The following is a 19,610-nucleotide window of genomic DNA, read 5'->3' on the forward strand; positions in this document are numbered from 1 at the left end:
AGAGGCAGGAGAATCAGGAGTTCAAGGTCAGCTTTGGTAGAGTTCCAGGCCAGACCGAGCTACTCGAAACCCTGGCTCAGCAAAAAGATGGCAGAGATAGGCAGGGGAAAAGTCAAACAAGACACTGGGTCTTGAAGAAAAGAGGTAACGTCTGAGTGGGTGGAGAAGTCTTTTGATGAACTAACCAAAGGCAGGCCTAGCATGAGCCTGGAACTTCTGACTGCAGAGGAGCCGAAAGGACCGCCCAAGAGCTGAGGAAGTGAGGCTGGAGAAATAAGGCGGGGACAGAGACAAATGGGTGTGGGGAACACCACAGTGGAAAGTGGGAACCTCAGAGAAGAAGGCATTTGAAGAAGGCTGTGCAGGAGGGTGGGGCGGTGCAGGCCCCAATCTGAAGAGACTGGGGCAGGAAGATGAGAGTTCAAGGACAGCTGAGCCTATATATATNATACGTCTTGATATTCTTGTCTTACAATATTTCCACCATTTCCATCTCAATTATGCATAAAATTTAAGCATATACATGTGCACAAACACACATACACACACACAAACACACACACACACAGTGAGATTCTGTCTCAAATAACAACAGAAAACAAAGGACGAAAAGGTAGTTCAGAATGAGCTGGGGTGGGTGGGTGTGAGACCAGAAAGAGGAGAGGCAATTTTGGTGACCTGTGAATGAGGTGACCAGGATCTGAATCAGAAAGGGAAACAGGAAAAAATGGATTTTTCCTGCAGTGTTAGGAATGTCTAATAGGGGCTTGCAGCTACAAGGACAATGACACAGAAGAATCCAGAAGCAGGACACAAGAGGGCCACACTACAGATGGAGACCTACACTTCTGAGTGTCAGGACTATGTCCATAGAGGCTACAGAACCTAAAACAGGGGTATAATTTCTTGATTTAGTCAATTTATTATGTATTGCTGGTGTCTCCAAATTTCACTGCTTTGTGACCATGCCATGAAAATTATCATGGCTTCAACTCACCAAAGTTTACTGACTCCTTACCAAAGATAGACAGTAAAAACAAAACAATAACAACTAAAAACCGCTGGGCAGCAGTGGCACACTCCTTTAATCCCAGCTCTGGGGAGGCAGAGGCAGGCGGATTTCTGTGAGTTTAAGGCCAGCCTGGTCTACAGAGCAAGTTCTAGTTTCAGGACAGCTAGGGACGTTACTCAGAGAAACCCTGTCTCAAAAACAAAACAAAACAAAACAAAACAAACAAACAAAAACTAAAAAAATTCTTTATCTTCTAGTTCTGCTGAAAAATAATCCAAGAATTCTTTTTAGGCTGACCTAACGTGTTGAAATGTGATCTCAACCTGCTGTGGCCATGCAGGAGAAAACACCAGAACATACACTGTCCAGAGATCCAGAGAAAATGAACGAAACTTCAAGGCAAGCCTCTGGGCTGGGGCGCTAGCTCAGCCCGTGGACTAGGATTCGGCCCCCTGGCACCATGTGAGAGCTGGCCGTGGCCCCAACACATGTGTGCACGGTGAGTGCACCCTCATGCACACGTGCATACATGCACACATGCACAAATAAATAATTTGATAATAAACCCGTATTTCGCTTGCCATGTTGCTTTCCTGAATTTTTCTAAGTTCTATTGAATGGAGAGGAAATTTTCACAGGGGAGGCAAAGAGAAAAAGTGTAAAAGCTGAATTAATCAGACCAAATAATCGTTTTGACGAATAATTACTGGATCTACAGCCAACTCTGTGCCCTCCCCACGTCCTCCCACCCTTTGGCCTGGGGAGCATGGAACAAGGTGAGGACATGGAAGGAGACCATTGGGTCCTGTCTCCATGTCCAGAGCACGGCCTTCTCATGGCACTGTGTGACCATACAAAGCTTGGTGCACTGTTTTCCTTCCCATGATCACTTCCTGGTTAGGCTGTGAATGGGGGCTGTATTACTTCAAAGCATCAAGCACAGCATAGCCACCCGACGTCAGACACGGGCTCTTCCCCGGAAGTATGATCAACCTTGGGCTTTGCAGACACTATCTCAGTTAATCCCACACGGATCACGGGAAGTGAGGACTCTGGCTGATGCCCACTTCCCAGGACGTTAGCAAGTATGTGAGGCAATGGAATGAGCAGATGGCAGACACATTCCTGTGCCAACTCCAAGTATACATGACTAAAACTACAGTAATACGAGGAGGCTGACCATGAGCCACAGTGCAGGGGGTGGGGGGTCAGGGGTCGTCCTTGAGGAACTGCGCTGGTGACACAATGAGATGTTCTCTGACCCCCTGAGCTGTTCCACAGGGTAGGCGGGACCCCACTGGAGTTGGAGTCTGACTGTTGTTGCCTCTTGGCGGGACACTTACATCACAGCAAGGTCAGATGGTGGACACAAAGAAAAAGATGCGATCAGCCCGTGAGGGACTGATGAGGCCTGGCACATAGCATTACAATGCTTTAAACAGTGTTTCTTGAGACAGTCTGTGGGCAACTGCAGTTTACCTGTGAAAGAAACTTCTCAGCACTGTGTGTGTGTGTGTGTGTGTGTGCATGAGTTATATATACATTATATACGTGTTTATACACACACAGACAGATACAGACACACACACACACACACACACACACTCTCCTAAGACATTTCTAAAAATAACCTGCCTCTGCAATTCTTAAGCATCTGGGCCCAGATGTCATATTTCCTCTAAAAGCTTCCTTTTTACATTGCCGCCAGGGTGGAACCAGAACAATCTAGAACTTTGGGCTCCTTCACAGTTGTGAATTCTTATTTATCATTTTATATGGTGGTTCCAATGTGTCGAGATGTTCTCACAAACCGACTGCAATAACTTGAAGCAGGAAACACAGCGCGCTCACTACGAAATTCCGTCCGCCCCACCCCCTTTCTGCTAACATGTGGCCTTGTACAAAAGGGGTCCATGTGATCTTTGCAGGCCAGAGATAAGGACTATGACCGCAGGGAAACTGGAGAGAAGGGTCAGCACTGTCGTGTCAACTTACTCGAGAGAGTGAGCCTTGTCATCTGGATGGACGCGGCATACTGCTGGCGCTGGGGAAACTAACAGTCACAGGCGGATAGGATCCAGCAGTGACTTCCACCTTCCCTGACTCCATATGATCTGAGACAATCTGTCAGGGGAAGGCCCTGCCCACTTCCTCTCCCCACTCCCGGCTCTGACCTGGAGCTAGACTGTGAAACTACACACTCGGCCCATCCTGGAGGTTCTGAAACTTCAATTTATATCACTCACACACACACACACACACACACACACACACACACACACACACACACACACACGATCTGGCATTATATTTCAAAGATTATCTGAAATTTTTAATTTCCTCTTTTCTTTAGATAGGCCCTTCCCCCTGCCACTACACACATTCTTGAACAAACAGTGCCTCCTACACAAAAACAGCAAGAATCAGTTTACACTCACGATGTTAGAGCTTGGCCAGGGCTGTGTCCGAGCCCACACCTTTCGCTCAGTCCTTGCTCCTATTGCCTAGTAAAGTTGTCTAGAAGAACTGAAGGCGCAGGAGGCAGTTTCCCAGCACAGACTGTTTTAGACTAACTTTAACACACAAAGGAACGGTTGTCAATTAAAAGTTACCTCCTTGCTTGCGTCATCTGACTTCATTTTATGGACTAGAGCTGCCCCAGAAATTAGTGACCTCAACGCTAAGGTATTTTCCTTTCTACTTTAGTAACTAACAAACCCAGTTACTAAAATGATTTAAAAAAAAATTGCAAAACCATGTAAATGTGGCCAAACTCTTTTGATCTTTGTGCGTCTACGTTTGGAATTATATGTGAGAAACTGCTTCATCTTCTGCCCTATCTTACCTTTCTCTGAAGTAAGGAAAACAGGAAGTGATATTCTGAAGGTCTGGATGGACACCATGCCCTTAAAGTAGTTTACTCTTGAAACGTTACGTTAACGTTGGGGCACCCTTTAGGGTAGGTGGCATCCACCTTTAAAAAGTGCCCTTTAGCATATTTTTAAAGTTTTCCTCATGGGTTTTTTTGCCAAGATTATGACATTCTCTTGGCAGCCTGGCCTTTGCCTTGCTAATCCAGAAGAAAGAGGGAAAACTAAAATACTAAGTTTTTACAAATTGACACAAAAGCTCAACTATGTCAAACTACTAAACCCTGTGGATCAGCTGAGTCTCAGCTTCAGGTTCTAACTAACCATACCATGTGGGTCAGTGGAGTCTCAGTTTCAGGTTCTAACTAACCATACCGTGTGTGTCAGTGGAGTCTCAGCTTTAGGATCTCGGCTGGACTTTGAGCAAAAGATCCTAAGTCCTTACGTAAAATTCAACAGGAAGTTTAAATGGCTCCCGTGTGTGAACACTGTGTCAACATACGGCGCTTTATAATGTGACGGTCCATATAAAATTAGAAACAGGTATGCTTACTCGCAATGGACTGTCTGAAATTCAGGCCCCTCGGTGTCCAAGCCCACGTGAAGGAGAGGCCTGAGCAGTCAATAAGCCCTTGAGGTGAGTTTCTTTGAAAGACTGACTGGCTCACAGGAGAGATCAACCTGAGACCGACTTCAGTGCCAAGGACACCCCAGGCTGTCAAGCGCCTTTACTCTGAGAAAGGAAGCTCTTAGCAGACACTCAAGGGAGACTCGAGCAGCACTTCCTGGTCAGACCTGGAGCCTCAAGAGCACTTTACAGGGCTCCGCGTTTTGACATTTGGGGAAGGAATGTCCTAAAACAAGTTTCCAGTCCGCACCCCCTCAGTACCTCCACCCCCTGTGCCCCCAGTTCCCACCAAAGAGAACAAACAGGCGCCTGCTAAACAAATACCATGTCGAAATCTATGACATTTGGTCAATGCCTGCTGCTGCACGGACACCAGGCCAGGCCGGGCCAGGCATCCATAAAGCCATTGGCATAGTTAGTGCTTCACGAATGCACCCGTCATCCCTCTGCCTGGGTGCTCCCTGTGCTTGCACGGGACACACCCTGTTAGGAGGTAGTGGAAACATCACAAGAGGCACTCACCGGGTCCGGGTTTCCGGAGAATGTAGACCGGTCAAAGCGCCTTCACATTTTATTCTTCGATCTACAGTGCCTTCTCTTCAAAGCTCAGGGATGAGAAGTCTGCAAGAAACCCCATAAAATCCTTATGAGGAACTACAGATGAAGAAGCATGAGCAGGGTGCCCCACGGTGCTATCAGGCCCAACGGCCTGCATGCGGCATTTCCTGTTCCGACGCCCATTGGCCCTCGCAGGTGCATGTGCCTCTGGGTGGTGTCAGTCTGCCGTTTGGTTTGCGTGTGTGTTCTCTCTCTCTCTCTCTCTCTCTCTCTCTCTCTCTCTCTCTCTCTCTCTCTCTCTCTCTCTCTCTGTGAACTAGATCGCTTGAAGGAGATTTAAGGTTGGGATTACCCTCACTGGGAACATCTAGGATCTAGGACACTCCCACTCTAGGTTCAAACTGAGAACGATCCAGCAAGGTTCATTATGGGCTGGCGACTGCCCAATCTGAAAGGGCTGGGGCAGTTTACTTTAACAGGTTGCTACAATTTCTCTAAAACTCACCATTACTGAGCCTGTCCTGGCGAGCAGGGACAATGAAGCAGGACGGCTTCAAGTTGGAGTCTTGTTTAGGCTACAGAGGAATTTCAAAGCCTGTGTGGGCTTCAGGGTGAGTTCAAGGACAGCCTGGGCAACCTAGTCAGAGGCTGTTTCAGAAATGAGCAGTGGACAGAGAGGCTGAGGAGAGGGCTCCATGGTTAAGAGGACTTGCAGCTCTCTCTACCAGAGGTCTGGAGTATGAATCCAGGACCCACACAGAATGGCTCACAAGGTGCCTGCAATTCTAGTTCCAAGGGATTCAAAGGCCACTTCTGACTTCCCTGGGCACCCACACATGCACTGTCACACACATAATTTTTTCCCCCTGAGACAGGGTTTCTCTGTGTGGTGCCTGTCCTGGAACTAGCTCTGTAGACCAGGCTGGCCTCGAACTCACAGAGATCTGCCTGCCTCTGCCTCCTGAGTGCTGGGATTAAAGGTGTGTGTCACCACCACCTGGAACACACACATAAATTAAAAAAAAAATCTTTAAAAATAATGGTGGCCTGGGAAGACTGGGAAGACGAGCAGCATGCTCATCTAGCCCGTGTGAAGCCTGAGGTCCAATCTCAGTATCCACGTGGTTCCTGGCGCTAGAATACTGTGATGGACAGAACATGGCCTGGGATTTGGTAGATTTTATATATAGAAGGGGAAGAAAAGTTTCATATGGCAGAGACTGAAGACACTCAGTTGGTGATTGGTAAAGCTGATGGCGGGTCATGTTTACCATAAAAAGCATCTTGGTCAGGCCACTTGAAGCCTAAAAAGACTTTTCAAGCATGGCAGCTCACACCAGCAACCCCCTGCATTATGAAGGCTAAGGTGCGAGGATGGCAAGTTCAAGGCCAGCCTGGTTCACGCGGGGAGACGCTGGAGAAAGAGACAGGAACCTTTTCCATGGAAGTGAGGGCTTGTGTGTCCTTGGTATTTTGAGGCATGTTGAAGGTAGTACTCGGGGTTGCCAGCAGGCAAAGAAGACCTCACCAGTGCTCAGTTATTTTAATTCAGGCTTAGAATGAATTTCAATCAAAATTACTCGTACATGCAGAAAGCTGATGACACCCCCAAAAGGACATGAGCTTGAGCTGACCAGCTTCCGGCGTCAACACACAACCAATGGAGAGCAGGTGAGAAGACTCCCAGGAGCTCCTGTGCCACGGCTGGGATCATTACTACTGTGGGTTTAAGTACTTGGCACCTAAGGAGGTGTCACAGGCATCGGAGGGGTCTCCTTGCCATGAACAGTTTTCACAGATTTTTCTCCAGCCTGAGATGCATTCTTGGCTTGTATGGTCAAAAATAGAGAGAACGCAAGATCAACCCAAAAGACAAACGTAACTTCCAGAGAGTAAAGAGGACATGAAAACGTTTCCAAACTGCATTTTCCTTCCTCAGGATTTTTACTTCCTTATGTTCAGAACAACGAAACTCTTTAGCCAACCAATTGGAGAACTCGCTCACGCCAGATTTCTGTAAGACATCCACCAAATCTTCACTAAGCAACCAGATAGGGTGATAGCAAAGAGTGAAAACAAGAACCCCTGTCTTTGTGGACCCCAAATGCTAGTGGCATGAACAAAACAGACAGAATATTTGCTATGTCTGCCAGAAGTTAGCAAGTGCTGGTGAGAAATTCAGTCTGGAAGGTGGGGGGAACCCCCAAGTTTATCTGTGCTCAGCTACTAAGTGCTCATCCTAGAAAGGAAGGGTGAGCGCATGCTTTGGAAGGACAGCATGTGGAGGTGACTTAAGCCATCAGCATCTTCTTTGGCTCTGAATCTCAGAGAAAGTGCAACCTTCTAAAGATCCCAACTAATAAAAAATACCATCCAAAGAAACAAACGAATAGACCCCAACCTTAACAGTCGCGGCATACTCAGAAGGCAGAGGCAGGTAGATCTCTGAGTTCAAGGCCAGTCTGGTCTACAGAACAAGCTCCAGGACAGCCAGGGATAACCAGAGAAACCCTGCCTTGAAAAACCAAGAGTCAAAGCGAGATGTTGAAAACGACCAGGAGCCGGGTGGTGGTGGCACATGCCTTTAATCCCAGCACTCAGGAGGCAGAGGCAGGCGGATCTCCGTGAGTTCGAGACCAGCCTGGTCTACAAGAGCTAGTTCCAGGACAGGCTCCAAAACCACAGAGAAACCCTGTCTCGAAAAAAAAAAAAAAAAGAAAGAAAAGAAAAGGACCAAGAATCTTTCCAAGTCCTGGGTTTCTGACGTCTCCAGATCAGACATTCCAACTGTCAAGCTCAGAGGTAATCTTCCCTTGGAACTGTCCCTATTATCTTTGTCTGCAGGAACAACTATATTTTATAATTATCTGTGTAACTACACTTAAATACTAGTTTAGATCTAAAGTGTTACAGTTTAACACAATTCAATAATTAAGGTATCGGTTGCAAGGTCAGAAATAGAAGAGACTATCCTTTTAAAACCAAGACGATGAACTTCTACAAAGGACAAGGGAAGTGGAAACCCTAGAATGGACTATCAGACAGAATATCCTAGAACAAAGAAAGCATATACTTAGAAACTCAAGAGAAAAGAGGGTGGTGTGAGGTCTCATGAACCAAGGCAGAACAGTCTTTGTCCAGCACATGCATGGCCCTGGGTCTATAAAAAAAATTCTAGAAAAAGAAAAGAATCCTGAAGATGAGGGACAAAGGCATTGAAAGGGCAGGGCTAAGATGGGACCATGGATGGCAAGGCAGGAAGTACATGGCCGATAGGTAGGTAAGATGGCTCAGGGGGAAGGTGGTAGGAAAATCCGAGCCCCACCGGTTGTACTCTGACCGCTACAGGAATGCCCCGGAAATAACTGAAACACAGAAAATAAGTGTGTGAAGAATGGGGTGCTCAAACCCAAGAACAGGTTGCTAAATCTGCCCTGTGTTGACTAGGCCAGGAGGGGAGGGGAGAAGAGGACAGGCCATGCTTGGCTATGGCCAAAGACCCTGTCACAACACAAACAAAACAGAAACAAAGCAGTTTTGCAGCGACAATAAAAGCATAAAGTTTCCCGAAACACCTTTATCATCCTCTCTCTGCTACTAGATCTTGACCCAGGTCACTTAAAAACCATGTCAAAGTGGTTTTTTAAAAATATTTGTGTTAGGGGCTATAGTTCGAAGGCAGGGCACTTGCCTAGTGTATTTGAGGCCCCGAGTTTGAGTCGCATCAACTAAATAAATACAATAAGATAACGTGCATTTGCACATTCCAAAAACACAGTCTTCTGTTTATCCCCGTGATTAGTGCTGCTCTCAGCCCTGGTCAGAAAGATGTCTTCCTGCAGTGGGCGGGGTGCTGAGAAGTGCTGGGCAAGTGCTCCGCCCTAGATGGGACATCTGTGTCCAGGAGCCTGCCAGGCCTCCAAAGGAAGGCTGTGTACATATAGGCTGGAGGATGGGGAGGGGGCTGTGAGTGACGTCATGAACTCTGCAGCGGGGTTACCCACACACGATGAAGCCAAAAGATGAGCCAGCACTCAGCCAGCATGCCAGCAGGCACAACTAACTGGACTCGGTGGATTACATACACAGGAGTGTGGGGGTGGGCGGTAGGCATGAGATGGGAGGGAGGCATGTTGGAGAGACAGAGAGGAGTGGCCTGGAGAGGATATGATTAAGATACATTGTATACATGTATGAAGTGGTCAAAGGATGAATAAAAGATAATTTAAACATTAAACATTAAATGAAAATTTAAAAGGACTTATGTTCTCAATAGGACAGAAAATTGGCCATGAACTATGATTCTGGTTAGTGTGTTTACTGCCAAGACCAATTAAGTCATTAGCTTATTTAAGAAAGCTTTCTGACTTAATTAGTGGAATCTATTGTAAGGGGAAGCAAGATGTATTTGAATTGCCATTGCCCTTGTTTGTCATGGACCTACAGACAGAAAGGGGAACATACACCATAAACACAGGGATGGCAGGGCCAGAGAGATGGCTCAGTGGTTAAGAGCACTGGTTGTTCTCATAGAGGACCCGGGTTCAGTTCCCAGCACCTACATGGTGGCCCACAAGCATCTGTAACTCTAGTCCCAGGGGATTTGATGTCCTCTTTTGGCCTTAGCAGGCGACAGGCACACATGCAGTGCACGGATATTCATTCAGGTAAACATCCACACATGAGAGAAAAGAAAAAAAAAAGAAAGTCCTTGCTTAGAAAATAAATAAACAAACACAGGGTTGGTGAGATGGCGCAGTGGGTGAAGGCACGTGCCACCAACATGGATAACCTGAGTCTGACCCCTAGGGCCCACATGACAGAAGGAGAGAACCACCTCCTGCAGGCTGTGCTCCGACCTCCACACGGACATATGATCCTATACCTACACAGAGCAGATCAACGAATATAATAAAGATGAGTATACACTACAGAATCACAGTTTAATCTGGGGATAAATGTCTTCCCTTAAAATAGCAGAAGAAACTGGAGTTGAACTCTTGTAATGAACATTTCATTCATTAATTACACTATTAAAATAAAGCATTGGAGGTGGATTCGATTTCACTTTCTTCACGGAGGCTGGAGGTAAAATGACGGGACTGCTGCTGATAGACTCAGGCTGTTCCTCTGCTGGAAGCTAAAGACATCCTCACAAACAGCAGGGCGGCCAGTTAAACAGGTGACGAGGCTAGCCCACCACAAGTGAAGTCACCCAGGCCAAACCGCACCCCAAAATAAGAACTCAAGAACTAGCTGCTGTGAGTGACAGAAATTTCCTCCCCAAAGGAAAATAAATTGAAGATGTTTTCTCAGTAAGTCCCCAAAGTCCCCAAACATGTTAAGGCAGGCTCTTTCCTTGTATGTATGCATGCATGTATGTATACACATATGTATACGTGCACACACATGTATACATATAAATGTATGCATACATACACTCACATATATGTGTATGTATGTCTTTCTGTATGTGTGCATGTGTGTATATGTCTGTTCTTTGGGGGAGAGGAGAAAGGAATTAAAGCCAGAATCAAATTATGAAGCAAGATGCATCTGTATGTAACACTAGAAAGAACATGGGTGCAGAGGGAGGCTTTGTGATTCCTCTGCCTCAGCTCTCCAGCACTGGCCCCACTCCTACCCCCTGCTCTACTGAAGACCGTGTGTTTATGAATGTTGGCAAGCAATGAAAACACTTGTTCAGGTTGGCCTGCCTGTTAAGCCAGCCTCCGAGAGCACAATGGACCCACTGTGCAGGATGCCATGCAGTAAGGAAAGTGTCAGGCGGGTGCTTGGCTCCTGGGCTCGGCTAAGAGCAGGGAAGAACATGCAAGGGCTCACCTGAGTCTCTCCTGTTGTTGCATTTTATTAAAGCAGGAAACAAGCCTTTCTCTTCTTTTTCTTTTTTTGTTTTGGAGACAGGGTTTCTCTTTGTAGTCCTAGTTGTCCTGGAACTTGCTCTGTAGACCAGGCTGGCCTCGAACTCACAGAGATCTGCCTGCCTCTGCCTCAAGTGCTGGGATTAAATGTGTGTGCCACCACTGTCTGGTTGAAACAAGCCTTTTAAGTGAACAAAGATCTCACAGGAATTCCTATCTTCTCACACTCCTCCCCCAGGGAAGAAGGGCACAGGCTCCTCTTAGGACTCTTAGCAGGAAGAATTCTACTCAACTCTGTCTTCATCATCCCTGGATCAACACCATACGGGAAAGCAGTTGCCATCACTGGCTGGGTGATGACTCGGGAGAAGAAATACATACAAGGAAATACATTTATTGTTTTGACTTCAGAAATGACTATTTACACCACTCAGAAGTGAGCTAACAAGAGGGCAAAAAAAAAAAAAAAAACCTTCTATGTTGGACACTTCTCTGAGTTCCTGGAAGAACTGGAGTGGGGGCTTCCCATTCAGAGGTATACCCCCCATGCTCTACCCTTAGGATGTCTTAAACCCCGCCCCCCAAACACTCTCTTAACTTCACTTCTTTGAATTCTGGGAAAATCTGTGCCTGCTGCAGCTGGTCCGGTGTCCCTCAGGGAGGATTTTTAGTGGGTGGGTTTCCATCATCACCCCTGGCTCCATCTCATGGCATCAGAACTGCTGGGAGGGAACAAGCCTTTTCCTTACTATCACCTGGGTGAAAACCATGTCAGATGTTGGTCTTGGGCCGAAATGACAGCGAGGCTGACAGTGTGCTTGGTGTTCGGTGGGAAGATCACTTGCCTAGCATGCAAAAGGCCCTGGGTTTGATGCTCTGTACCTAAACAAACAAACAACAAAAGCAAGCCTACTTTTGCTGTTATTCTGAGGCCCAAACCCAGGGCTTTGGGCTCCTTAGGTAGAAAATCCCCAACCCCTTGTGTCTACTGGAAACAACACAGTATACCTCTTGGTGGAGCTACCTAGTGCTAAACTCTAGTGAAATATTTCTTCGGCTTTTTGAGATGCTGTCTTAAAGTCCAGGCTGACTTGGTACTCCTTGAACAGGTAGCCCAGGCTAGCCTCCAGCTCAAAATTATCCTGTCTCAGCATCCTGAGTCCTGCTGCCATGGCCAGAGAAGGGATTTCTAACTCCGCACACTCGAAACCTGAGTCAGAGGAGATATCTAGACAACAGAAATGGAATCGTACTTAATTCTCCATTATTTCCCTAAAACTACCCTTTCCTAAGCTTCCAAAACCAAACCAAAACAGAAAGACAGAAAGAAATAATACAGTGATGAAGAGAGCAAAAGCAGTGTCAGAAACGGAGAAAAGGAAAAATTAAAAAAAAAAGAATACAAGAGTTCTATAAAAAATGTCCCAATAAAAATTTATTGCTTTGGAACGTTAATCCAAAAAATAATTTAAGGAAAAAAATCATGATTTAAAAAAAATCTTCAAATATAAAGTTGATGGCTAAATAAAGTGCATTGGGGTTGAATTCAGAAGGCGGGTGGGGCCATGTCAACCTAACACAGCCCTGGGGTTATGATATTTTCCCATCCCTCAGAGAAGAACCTGCCACCATGGACTGCTTCAACTCTGTCCCAGCCTTAAGACAGACCTACAGGGTCTGCTTTGAATATGCATACCTGGCTTAGATGCCTAGAAAGTCCATGCCTTTATCGACCCCAGCAACTGCTTTGAAAAATTGACTGTGACCTTCTAACTGTGTCTAACACATCAAAGTTTAAACAGCCTTAACTACCAAACCTGCTCCGGTTCTCTTAAATCTGCATTGCAAACACTGATAGGGTCAGGCTGCCAAATGGGAAAAAGTTTCTTAACTCCTCCTGGAGCGAAAATGAAAAACTAAAACCAAGCCAACCAACCTACTAAACAAACAACGACAAAAGGCCAAAACCTACTTCAGGAGCACACTTTTCAGTATCAAAATTAACATCCTAATTAATCCAAAGTGAGGATATTCCAAAAGACATCTTCCTCCAACTTCTTGGGATGGGGTCAAAGGGAAGCACCTCTAGTTCCCCCCCAGATCTTTCATCAAGGAATTCCCTAGGTCGAACTTTAGTAAAGAGATGGAAAGCCAGTCTGCTGTTTACAAGAGGTGAGGCGGCCAGCGAGTCTAATCTCTACAAATCGTCTGGCTAGCCCTTGGCCAGTCCTTGCGATCCGTGTCTTTCATTCCCGGGCCCATCACATGATCCCCCTTCCAGTGTCCCGGAATTCAACACTCGGGGAGACCTAGGATTCATAGAAGCGGAACATCGGTGTCCAGGTGTCAGCTTTGCTGCCGTCCCCGCCGGATGCCACCAGGACCCAGGCAGCCCGTGTTTTTCCCCCCGGGTGCCTGACTGCCAGGTCAGAAAGCCACACTCTCGCTCTGAACGCTCGCTTTTCTCTGGTACCCCATTCACCCGCTCTCCTTGGACTCCGGTGCTGGCCCTGCTCTGGGACACCTGTCTGTCTTGCCCTTTCTTGGGGACCCCTCTTGTCACCCAATTGTCCTAAACTTTCTTCAAGTCCTCTTTACATCCATCGAGAGCTAGCAGTTTCCAGAACCACTGCCCTGGCCTCCCTTGAGGTTCTTTGCCTATCTCTTGGGTGCCCTTCCTTCATTCCGCTGCCTGGATTCTCTCAAATCCACTTGCTTAGTCTGTAGTCCCGGTCCTTCTCAGTGTCTCCTCCGCTCACTCCACGGGTCCGGTCCCTTTCTGAGTCCGGTCCGCTCTCCCCACTGGTCTACCTGGGGCGGATCTTCTCGTTCATTCCACCGTCCCAGTCCCTCCGGAGTCCTCTTGCTCATTCCACTGCCCCTGGTCCCTCTCCAGGTCCCTATTCAAGTCGCTTCGTTAATCCCACTGCCCAGTCCCGTTCTGGGGTCCCCTTGCTCACCTGCGGTATTTCTCGGTCCCCTCCTCATCTTGCTTTCCCCATCCCTCTCGGCATCCCCTCTCTCACCAGCGGTCCTACTCGGAGTCCATTCTTTACTTCGCCGTCCCTGTCCCCATCCTGGTCCTCTCCCTCACTCGCGATCCTTCTCGGGGTCCCCTCCGCACTTCCCGTCCCGGTTCCCTCCCGGTCCCCCGAAGCACTGACAACTCTGTTCCCGGGATGCTCGCAGCCGCTGCTCCGGGTCCCCGCGCCGGGACTCCGGCTGTCACTCTGGCGCCCGCGCTCTCACCTCAGCACTGTCACCCGCGACCCCGTCGCCACTGCCTTCTCTCACTCGTGCCCCGAGTCGCTCTTGTGCCGAGTCCTCGCGTGCTGCGACCCCACGCGCAGCCTCCCGCCCGCGAGTCCGCGTCGCGCTCCACTCTCCACGCAGGACCCTCGCTGCCGCCGCTGCTGCTGTCCGAGGTGCGGCTCCGCCAGGGGTGGCCAATCGCACCCGATTGCGCGGAGCGTGCCCCGCCCCCACTCGGCCCCGCCCTCGACCCCGCCCCCTGACGCGCTCTGATAGGCTCTCTACTGACCTTACCTGATCGCCTGCCTCGGGCCCCCTGTCGCACGTAGGCGTTCGATTGGCCTTCCCTGGGAAACCCGAGCGGTCGATGGGTCCACGGGATTGGCGGAACAGGGAGTGGGCGGGTCATATGGGCGGGGCTCTCTCAAACGCGGAAGTTCTCCCCACTTGGGTTACCCGTGGCCCTCTTCGGGTGCGGTCAGGCTTGTTTGTGCAGCGCAGGGATCAAAGTTTGTGGCTCTCTTCCCCACGCCTTGGCTTTTCTCGGGAGACCACCGTGGGAGAGCATGTTGGGCGGACCCGGTCTCTCAGGTCGCTCGCTGGACCTGACAGCTCCTGGTCACCCATAAGGCAAGCCCTCCTGGGGTTTGCAATTATTTCCTAGCTCTCAGACAGGGGAATTGCGTTTTCTTGCCTTACGTTCAGTGGACGCCAGTTTACTGCTGGAGAGGAAAAAGAATCTGTAGACTAGATAAACACTAAGTACTTAACACGGTTTTGAGAAGTCAAGCCTTTCCACTCGCTGTGGCTGCCTGTGCTGTGACCACCAATACTTCACAGGCAGAGGCAGGAAGATCGCCTCAAGTTTGAGTCTAGCCTGGGCTAGATGGCTAGACCCTGTCACACAAGGGAAAAAAGCTGAAAAAAGAAATACTCGTTTTGTGAGTTTTGTGAATTTTGATTATCACGGTTGAATAAGGAGTTGGGATAGGAGAGGTTTCAGCAAGCATATTCAACTGAACCTCTTCCAGGGCCACGGACTTAAGGAACCAAAGGTGGAAGGACACTGAGTTTTGACCCCAAGTGCACCCTACAATAACCTGGATCCATCCCGAGCCACGCGGAAACGCAGTGTTTGCCAGGGATTAAAGTGCACCAGGACCTGTCTCACGGTTTTGCGGAAACGGCTGTGTTGTTCCAGTTAACGGTAGAGGCTCAAAACAGGTTTCGGCAGGAGCCCATTTTCACCGGAGCCACGTCAGACGTCGACACACCTTATCTCTTAGTAAATGCTCTACTGTAAAGTTTTTAAATTCTTATTTGTTTATCTTATCTGCGATTGGCTCTGGCGCAGCCCTGGCCTTGAACTCTGCGCTAGTGGACAGCTTGGCCTTGAACTTGCCAGCGCCTCAGCTGGGATTCAAGGCCTGACCACCACACCTGCCTCGTTTTCGTGTTTTGTTCAACTGGAGGTTTAACCAAGCTACTCAAACACGTCCGAAAGTTGCTCATTTTAACTCTGAGCTCTATCCCGTCCCTCCCCCAGACCACATTTGCATCCTAAACATCTGTTTGCATATCAAAGTTCATCCCAACCTCTGGCCACCCTTAAAATCTTCTTGGTGGGAACCCAGAGGCTGCCTGGGAAGGCCTGAAGTTGTGAACACTGGGCTCCAGGGTTTGAGTTTTAGGTTCGATTCGGAGGCGCGCGTTTTCCTGAGCAGTCTGAATACTGTCTTTGGGCGAGAAGCAGTGGAGGACTTTAAGGAATGAAATGATTCTAGAGGAAACTTAGGTTTTATAGGCAAAGTTGGCTACAGAATGGAATAGAATTAAAAAAAAATGGGTCAGAAGTTGACCAAGCCTAAAATAAGAGATTTTTAAAAAGTAGTTTCTGTCTTCCAAAAAACACTTGGGCCAGCTCTGCATTCTCCAGGGAAGATAAGGGGTAAGCTGTGGTCATCCAACTGTTTGTGTCGCTGTCAAACCCATAAAACAGGAAGGCATGGCTGCTAATACAGGCTGTCTGCAGTCAGGGAGACAGAAATAAAAGTTAAAGGAAAGCAAGATTACAAAGAAGGGCCCAGTTTCTTGTAACTTTTAGTAACAAAACCAACCACTTTTTGATTCACTGTATCAATGAATTTTGATTTCAAAAATGTTGCCCTTCAATTTTTTTCTGTTGTGTGAATAGCATTTTTAATGAACGCTAGTCCCACAGTGTGGATTTCAGATAGTTTACATGTGATCCAACAGGGGGTGGGTGGGTGCGTGTGTGCCTGAACACACACACACACACACACACACACACACACACACGAAGCCGACGTCATCCTTTGCAGGAGAGACCTCTCTGCAAACCTCTACTGAGACTGAGCTTGAAGAAAGACTTGTTGAGAAGGGATTTCAGATCCCAGGACTTCTAGGAAGCTCATCTCAGCATTGCATTCTGGGAATTCTCGCATTTCACACATAGGCACTATCCCTTAGAAAGAGAGCCAAGATTTAATGAAAACAAGGTAGTAAAATAGGCAATGTCAGACTGAATGGGACCAAACACGAATGTTCTCCTTTTTAGAATGTTCTCTGGGCCAATTTGGAAATACATTTGATCATAGAGGATGTGAGAATCAAATACTGTATTGGGTTCCACCCTGCTTTTGACACACGTCTGTCCCCGTTCTTGTTACTTCTTTCTTTTCCTGTGCAGATTTGACTACTGAAGGATGTTACTGTAGCCACTTTGTCCCGGCCTCCCGGCATTAGTAATTGAAGTTACCTAGGGTCTCCAGCATGCCAGGCAAGTGCTCTACCCAGCTGCATCCACAGCCCTCTTTTTGTTTTCAGACAGGGTCTCATTAAGATGGATGACCTCCATCTTACCTTCCCTCCTACTTTATCTTCCTGAGTAGCTGGAATTATAGTCTTGACCCACTGGGCTCACTTTCCTTCCTTTCTTTCTTTCTTTCTTTCTTTCTTTCTTTCTTTCTTTCTTTCTTTCTCTCTCTTTCTTTCTTAGGGTTTTTTTTTTTTTGGTTGTTGTTGTTGTTTTTGCTTTTTCTCTGTAGCTTTGGAACCTGTCCTGGAACTAGCTCTGTAGACCAGGCTGGCCTTGAACTCACAGAGATCCGCCTGCCTGCCTCCTGAGTGCTGGGATTAAAGGCGTGTGCCACCACCGCCTGGCTTTTGTTATTGTTTTATTTTTTATTTTCTTTCTTTTTGTTTCTCTGTGTAGCTTTGGAGCAGGTCCTGGAACTCGCTCTTTTACATACTTATTTGAATGCGTTTATTTATTTATTTATTTATTTATTTATTTATTTATTTATTTATTTATTTTAAGGCAGGGTTTCTCTGTGTAGTTTTGGAGCCTGTCCTGGAATTCACTCTGTAGACCAGACTGGTCTCATTGAGATCCGCCTGCCTCTGCCTCCCCAGTGCTTGGAACTCAGAGATCTGCTGCCCTGTGCTGGGATTACAGGAGTGTGCCACTACACTGGCGTTGGCTTTTCAATTTCAGGCAACGTATTATTTGCTCACCTGAAAATTAGCTGGCTAACTAGTTACTGGATTAGGCAAAAGTACCTTAAACATTACATTTGAGGAAACACAAGGCAGCTGTTCTATGAACAGCCTGGATCTGGGATTCTAAACTGATGCCACCTCTCTCTCTCTTCCCCTTCCTTCTCTCTTACTTCTTTTCTTTCTTTTCTTTTTTTTTTTAATGGAGAATGACAGCTCTTTGATCATTTGTCAAATCAGGAAAAACAGCTCACCCAGTAAACCTATTCAAACGAAAGCACTGGAAAGGCTTGGGTACATACGTTCACTCGGGGACGGAATGGCAGCAGCTTGCCTTTATCTTAAGCCCCCACTATGGCAGGGGCGGAGGCAGACTCCCCATTTTCTGTATCACACACACTCTAGTTGTCCAGGTTTCCACACCCACCACTGATCCGTTCTTGTCATTCACCTCTCCAAGGCTTTGCCACGCCTCCGCCCAGGTCACGCCCGTCCACTTTAGTTTTGACTCCGGGCGCCGCCTGGCGGCCGTTTCCGGAAGTGTCCTACCAGCTTCGGGGTCCTGTCCGCAGCCAGTGCTGCCCAAGGATATGCCTGACTCCAGCGACAGCTGCCTTCGCCCCTCCCCGTGGCCGTTCGATCGAGCATTCTTAAGAAAGCGATGAAGGCGCTACTGTGTGAGAGAACGTGGAGCCCTGCGTCTCACCCATCGCCTCGAGGATGGCGGCATCAGGCTGTCACCGGGCAGCCTCCGACCCGGAAGTGGCCGGCCGCGCTAGGTCCCCGTTGCCCAGCCCGGGCGCCGGGGGCGGAGCTCCGCACCGAGAGAGACCGGGTGGCGGCGACTCCGGCTCCGCGAGGTGGGGGCCGTCCGGAGCGCAGCCAGGCGGCCGCGATCTCCGCGGGACACGTTCCGCCGCGGCCCGAGGCGGCGACATGAGTGCCGCGGGGCTGCTGGCTCCCGCGCCCGCCCCGGCTGCAGCGCCGCCCGCCCCGGAGTACTACCCCGAGGACGACGAGGAGCTGGAGAGCGCCGAGGACGACGAGCGCAGCTGCCGGGGCCGCGAGTCCGACGAAGGTGAGGTCCGGGCTGCGATCGGGGCCCGGGGGCTATGGGGCAGGGGTCAGAGGTCGCCAGAGCTCTCCAGAGCCAGGGCTTCCTGCTCGGTATCTCAGATCCTCTCTGGATGTCATCCCTCGGAGTGCACTTGGGTCGGAGTGATGCCCAGCTTCTCTCCTCAAAATGCTTAACGCCCTGGCTCCACTTGGGGACCGGGAACTAGCCAGGTGTAAGTATTGATTTGTCTGGCAACTACACCAGCTTTGTGACCTCAAGGTGCCCAGCCTCTTGTCTGCCCACCTGATGCGGAGTCGTCTGGAGTCCTCACTTCCTGGGTGGGTGTAAGGGTTAAATCCGCTTTGCCGCTGTGAAGCAGATGCAAGGGGAGGTCGGGAGTTGTTTTCAGTCTCGAGTATTTTGCGTTTGCATTCTTGCTTCCCAGAGCTCCACTTCTCTATCTGGACTTTGTGTGCTCCAGTGGCTAGTGCGAGGGACACCCAGAGAGACTGAGGAAGGAGCTGGCTAAGTGGAGGAGACGCTAGTAGGTAGAGAGGTGCGGAGGGGGAGGCGGGGCGGCCTCTGTATGAGTGGAGTATAGTATTCCGGCACAAAGTCGAGCTGTTAAAATCAAAAAGCTACTTCAGCTGTTCTCAAGGAGGATTGTCCTACTCATTCTAGTCTCTCTAGTGCCTAGGGACATAGCCGACTGCCTCTTGACAGGACCTCTGTGAAAGTACCTCTCAAAAAAAAAAAAAAAAAGGCAACGTTTACAGAGCAGAATGGTTGTTTTTTTTTTTTTTTTTTTTTTTTTTTTTTTTTTTTTTTTTTT

The 19,610-nt window shown here is 48.4% G+C and overlaps 2 protein-coding genes across 3 annotated transcripts in view; one reads left to right on the forward strand and one right to left on the reverse strand.

Moving 5' to 3' along the window:
- Taok3 (TAO kinase 3) overlaps window positions 1–14,394 on the reverse strand; it is a 176,904-nt gene extending 162,510 nt beyond the window's left edge. Inside the window, exons 1-2 of the mRNA XM_050158923.1 lie at window positions 14,200–14,394; window positions 5,033–5,131 (exon numbers count right to left, since the gene is read on the reverse strand). The gene's annotated coding sequence lies outside the window, so the exon portion shown is untranslated. The remainder of the gene's footprint in view (window positions 1–5,032; window positions 5,132–14,199) is intronic.
- A 4,104-nt stretch (window positions 14,395–18,498) lies between these two features.
- Suds3 (SDS3 homolog, SIN3A corepressor complex component) overlaps window positions 18,499–19,610 on the forward strand; it is a 106,174-nt gene continuing 105,062 nt past the window's right edge. Inside the window, exon 1 of one of the 2 annotated variants that reach the window (XM_050158999.1) lies at window positions 18,499–18,799. In XM_050158999.1, the coding sequence (XP_050014956.1) occupies window positions 18,658–18,799 (142 nt within the window). In that variant the 5' untranslated portion in view covers window positions 18,499–18,657. The remainder of the gene's footprint in view (window positions 18,800–19,610) is intronic. The other variant, XM_050158998.1, reaches the window with a different exon arrangement.

Source organism: Alexandromys fortis, unplaced genomic scaffold (genome assembly GCF_014885135.2).
Source record: "Alexandromys fortis isolate MF-2015 unplaced genomic scaffold, M_Fortis_MF-2015_v1.1 scaffold_90, whole genome shotgun sequence".
Taxonomy (NCBI): Eukaryota; Metazoa; Chordata; class Mammalia; order Rodentia; family Cricetidae; genus Alexandromys; species Alexandromys fortis.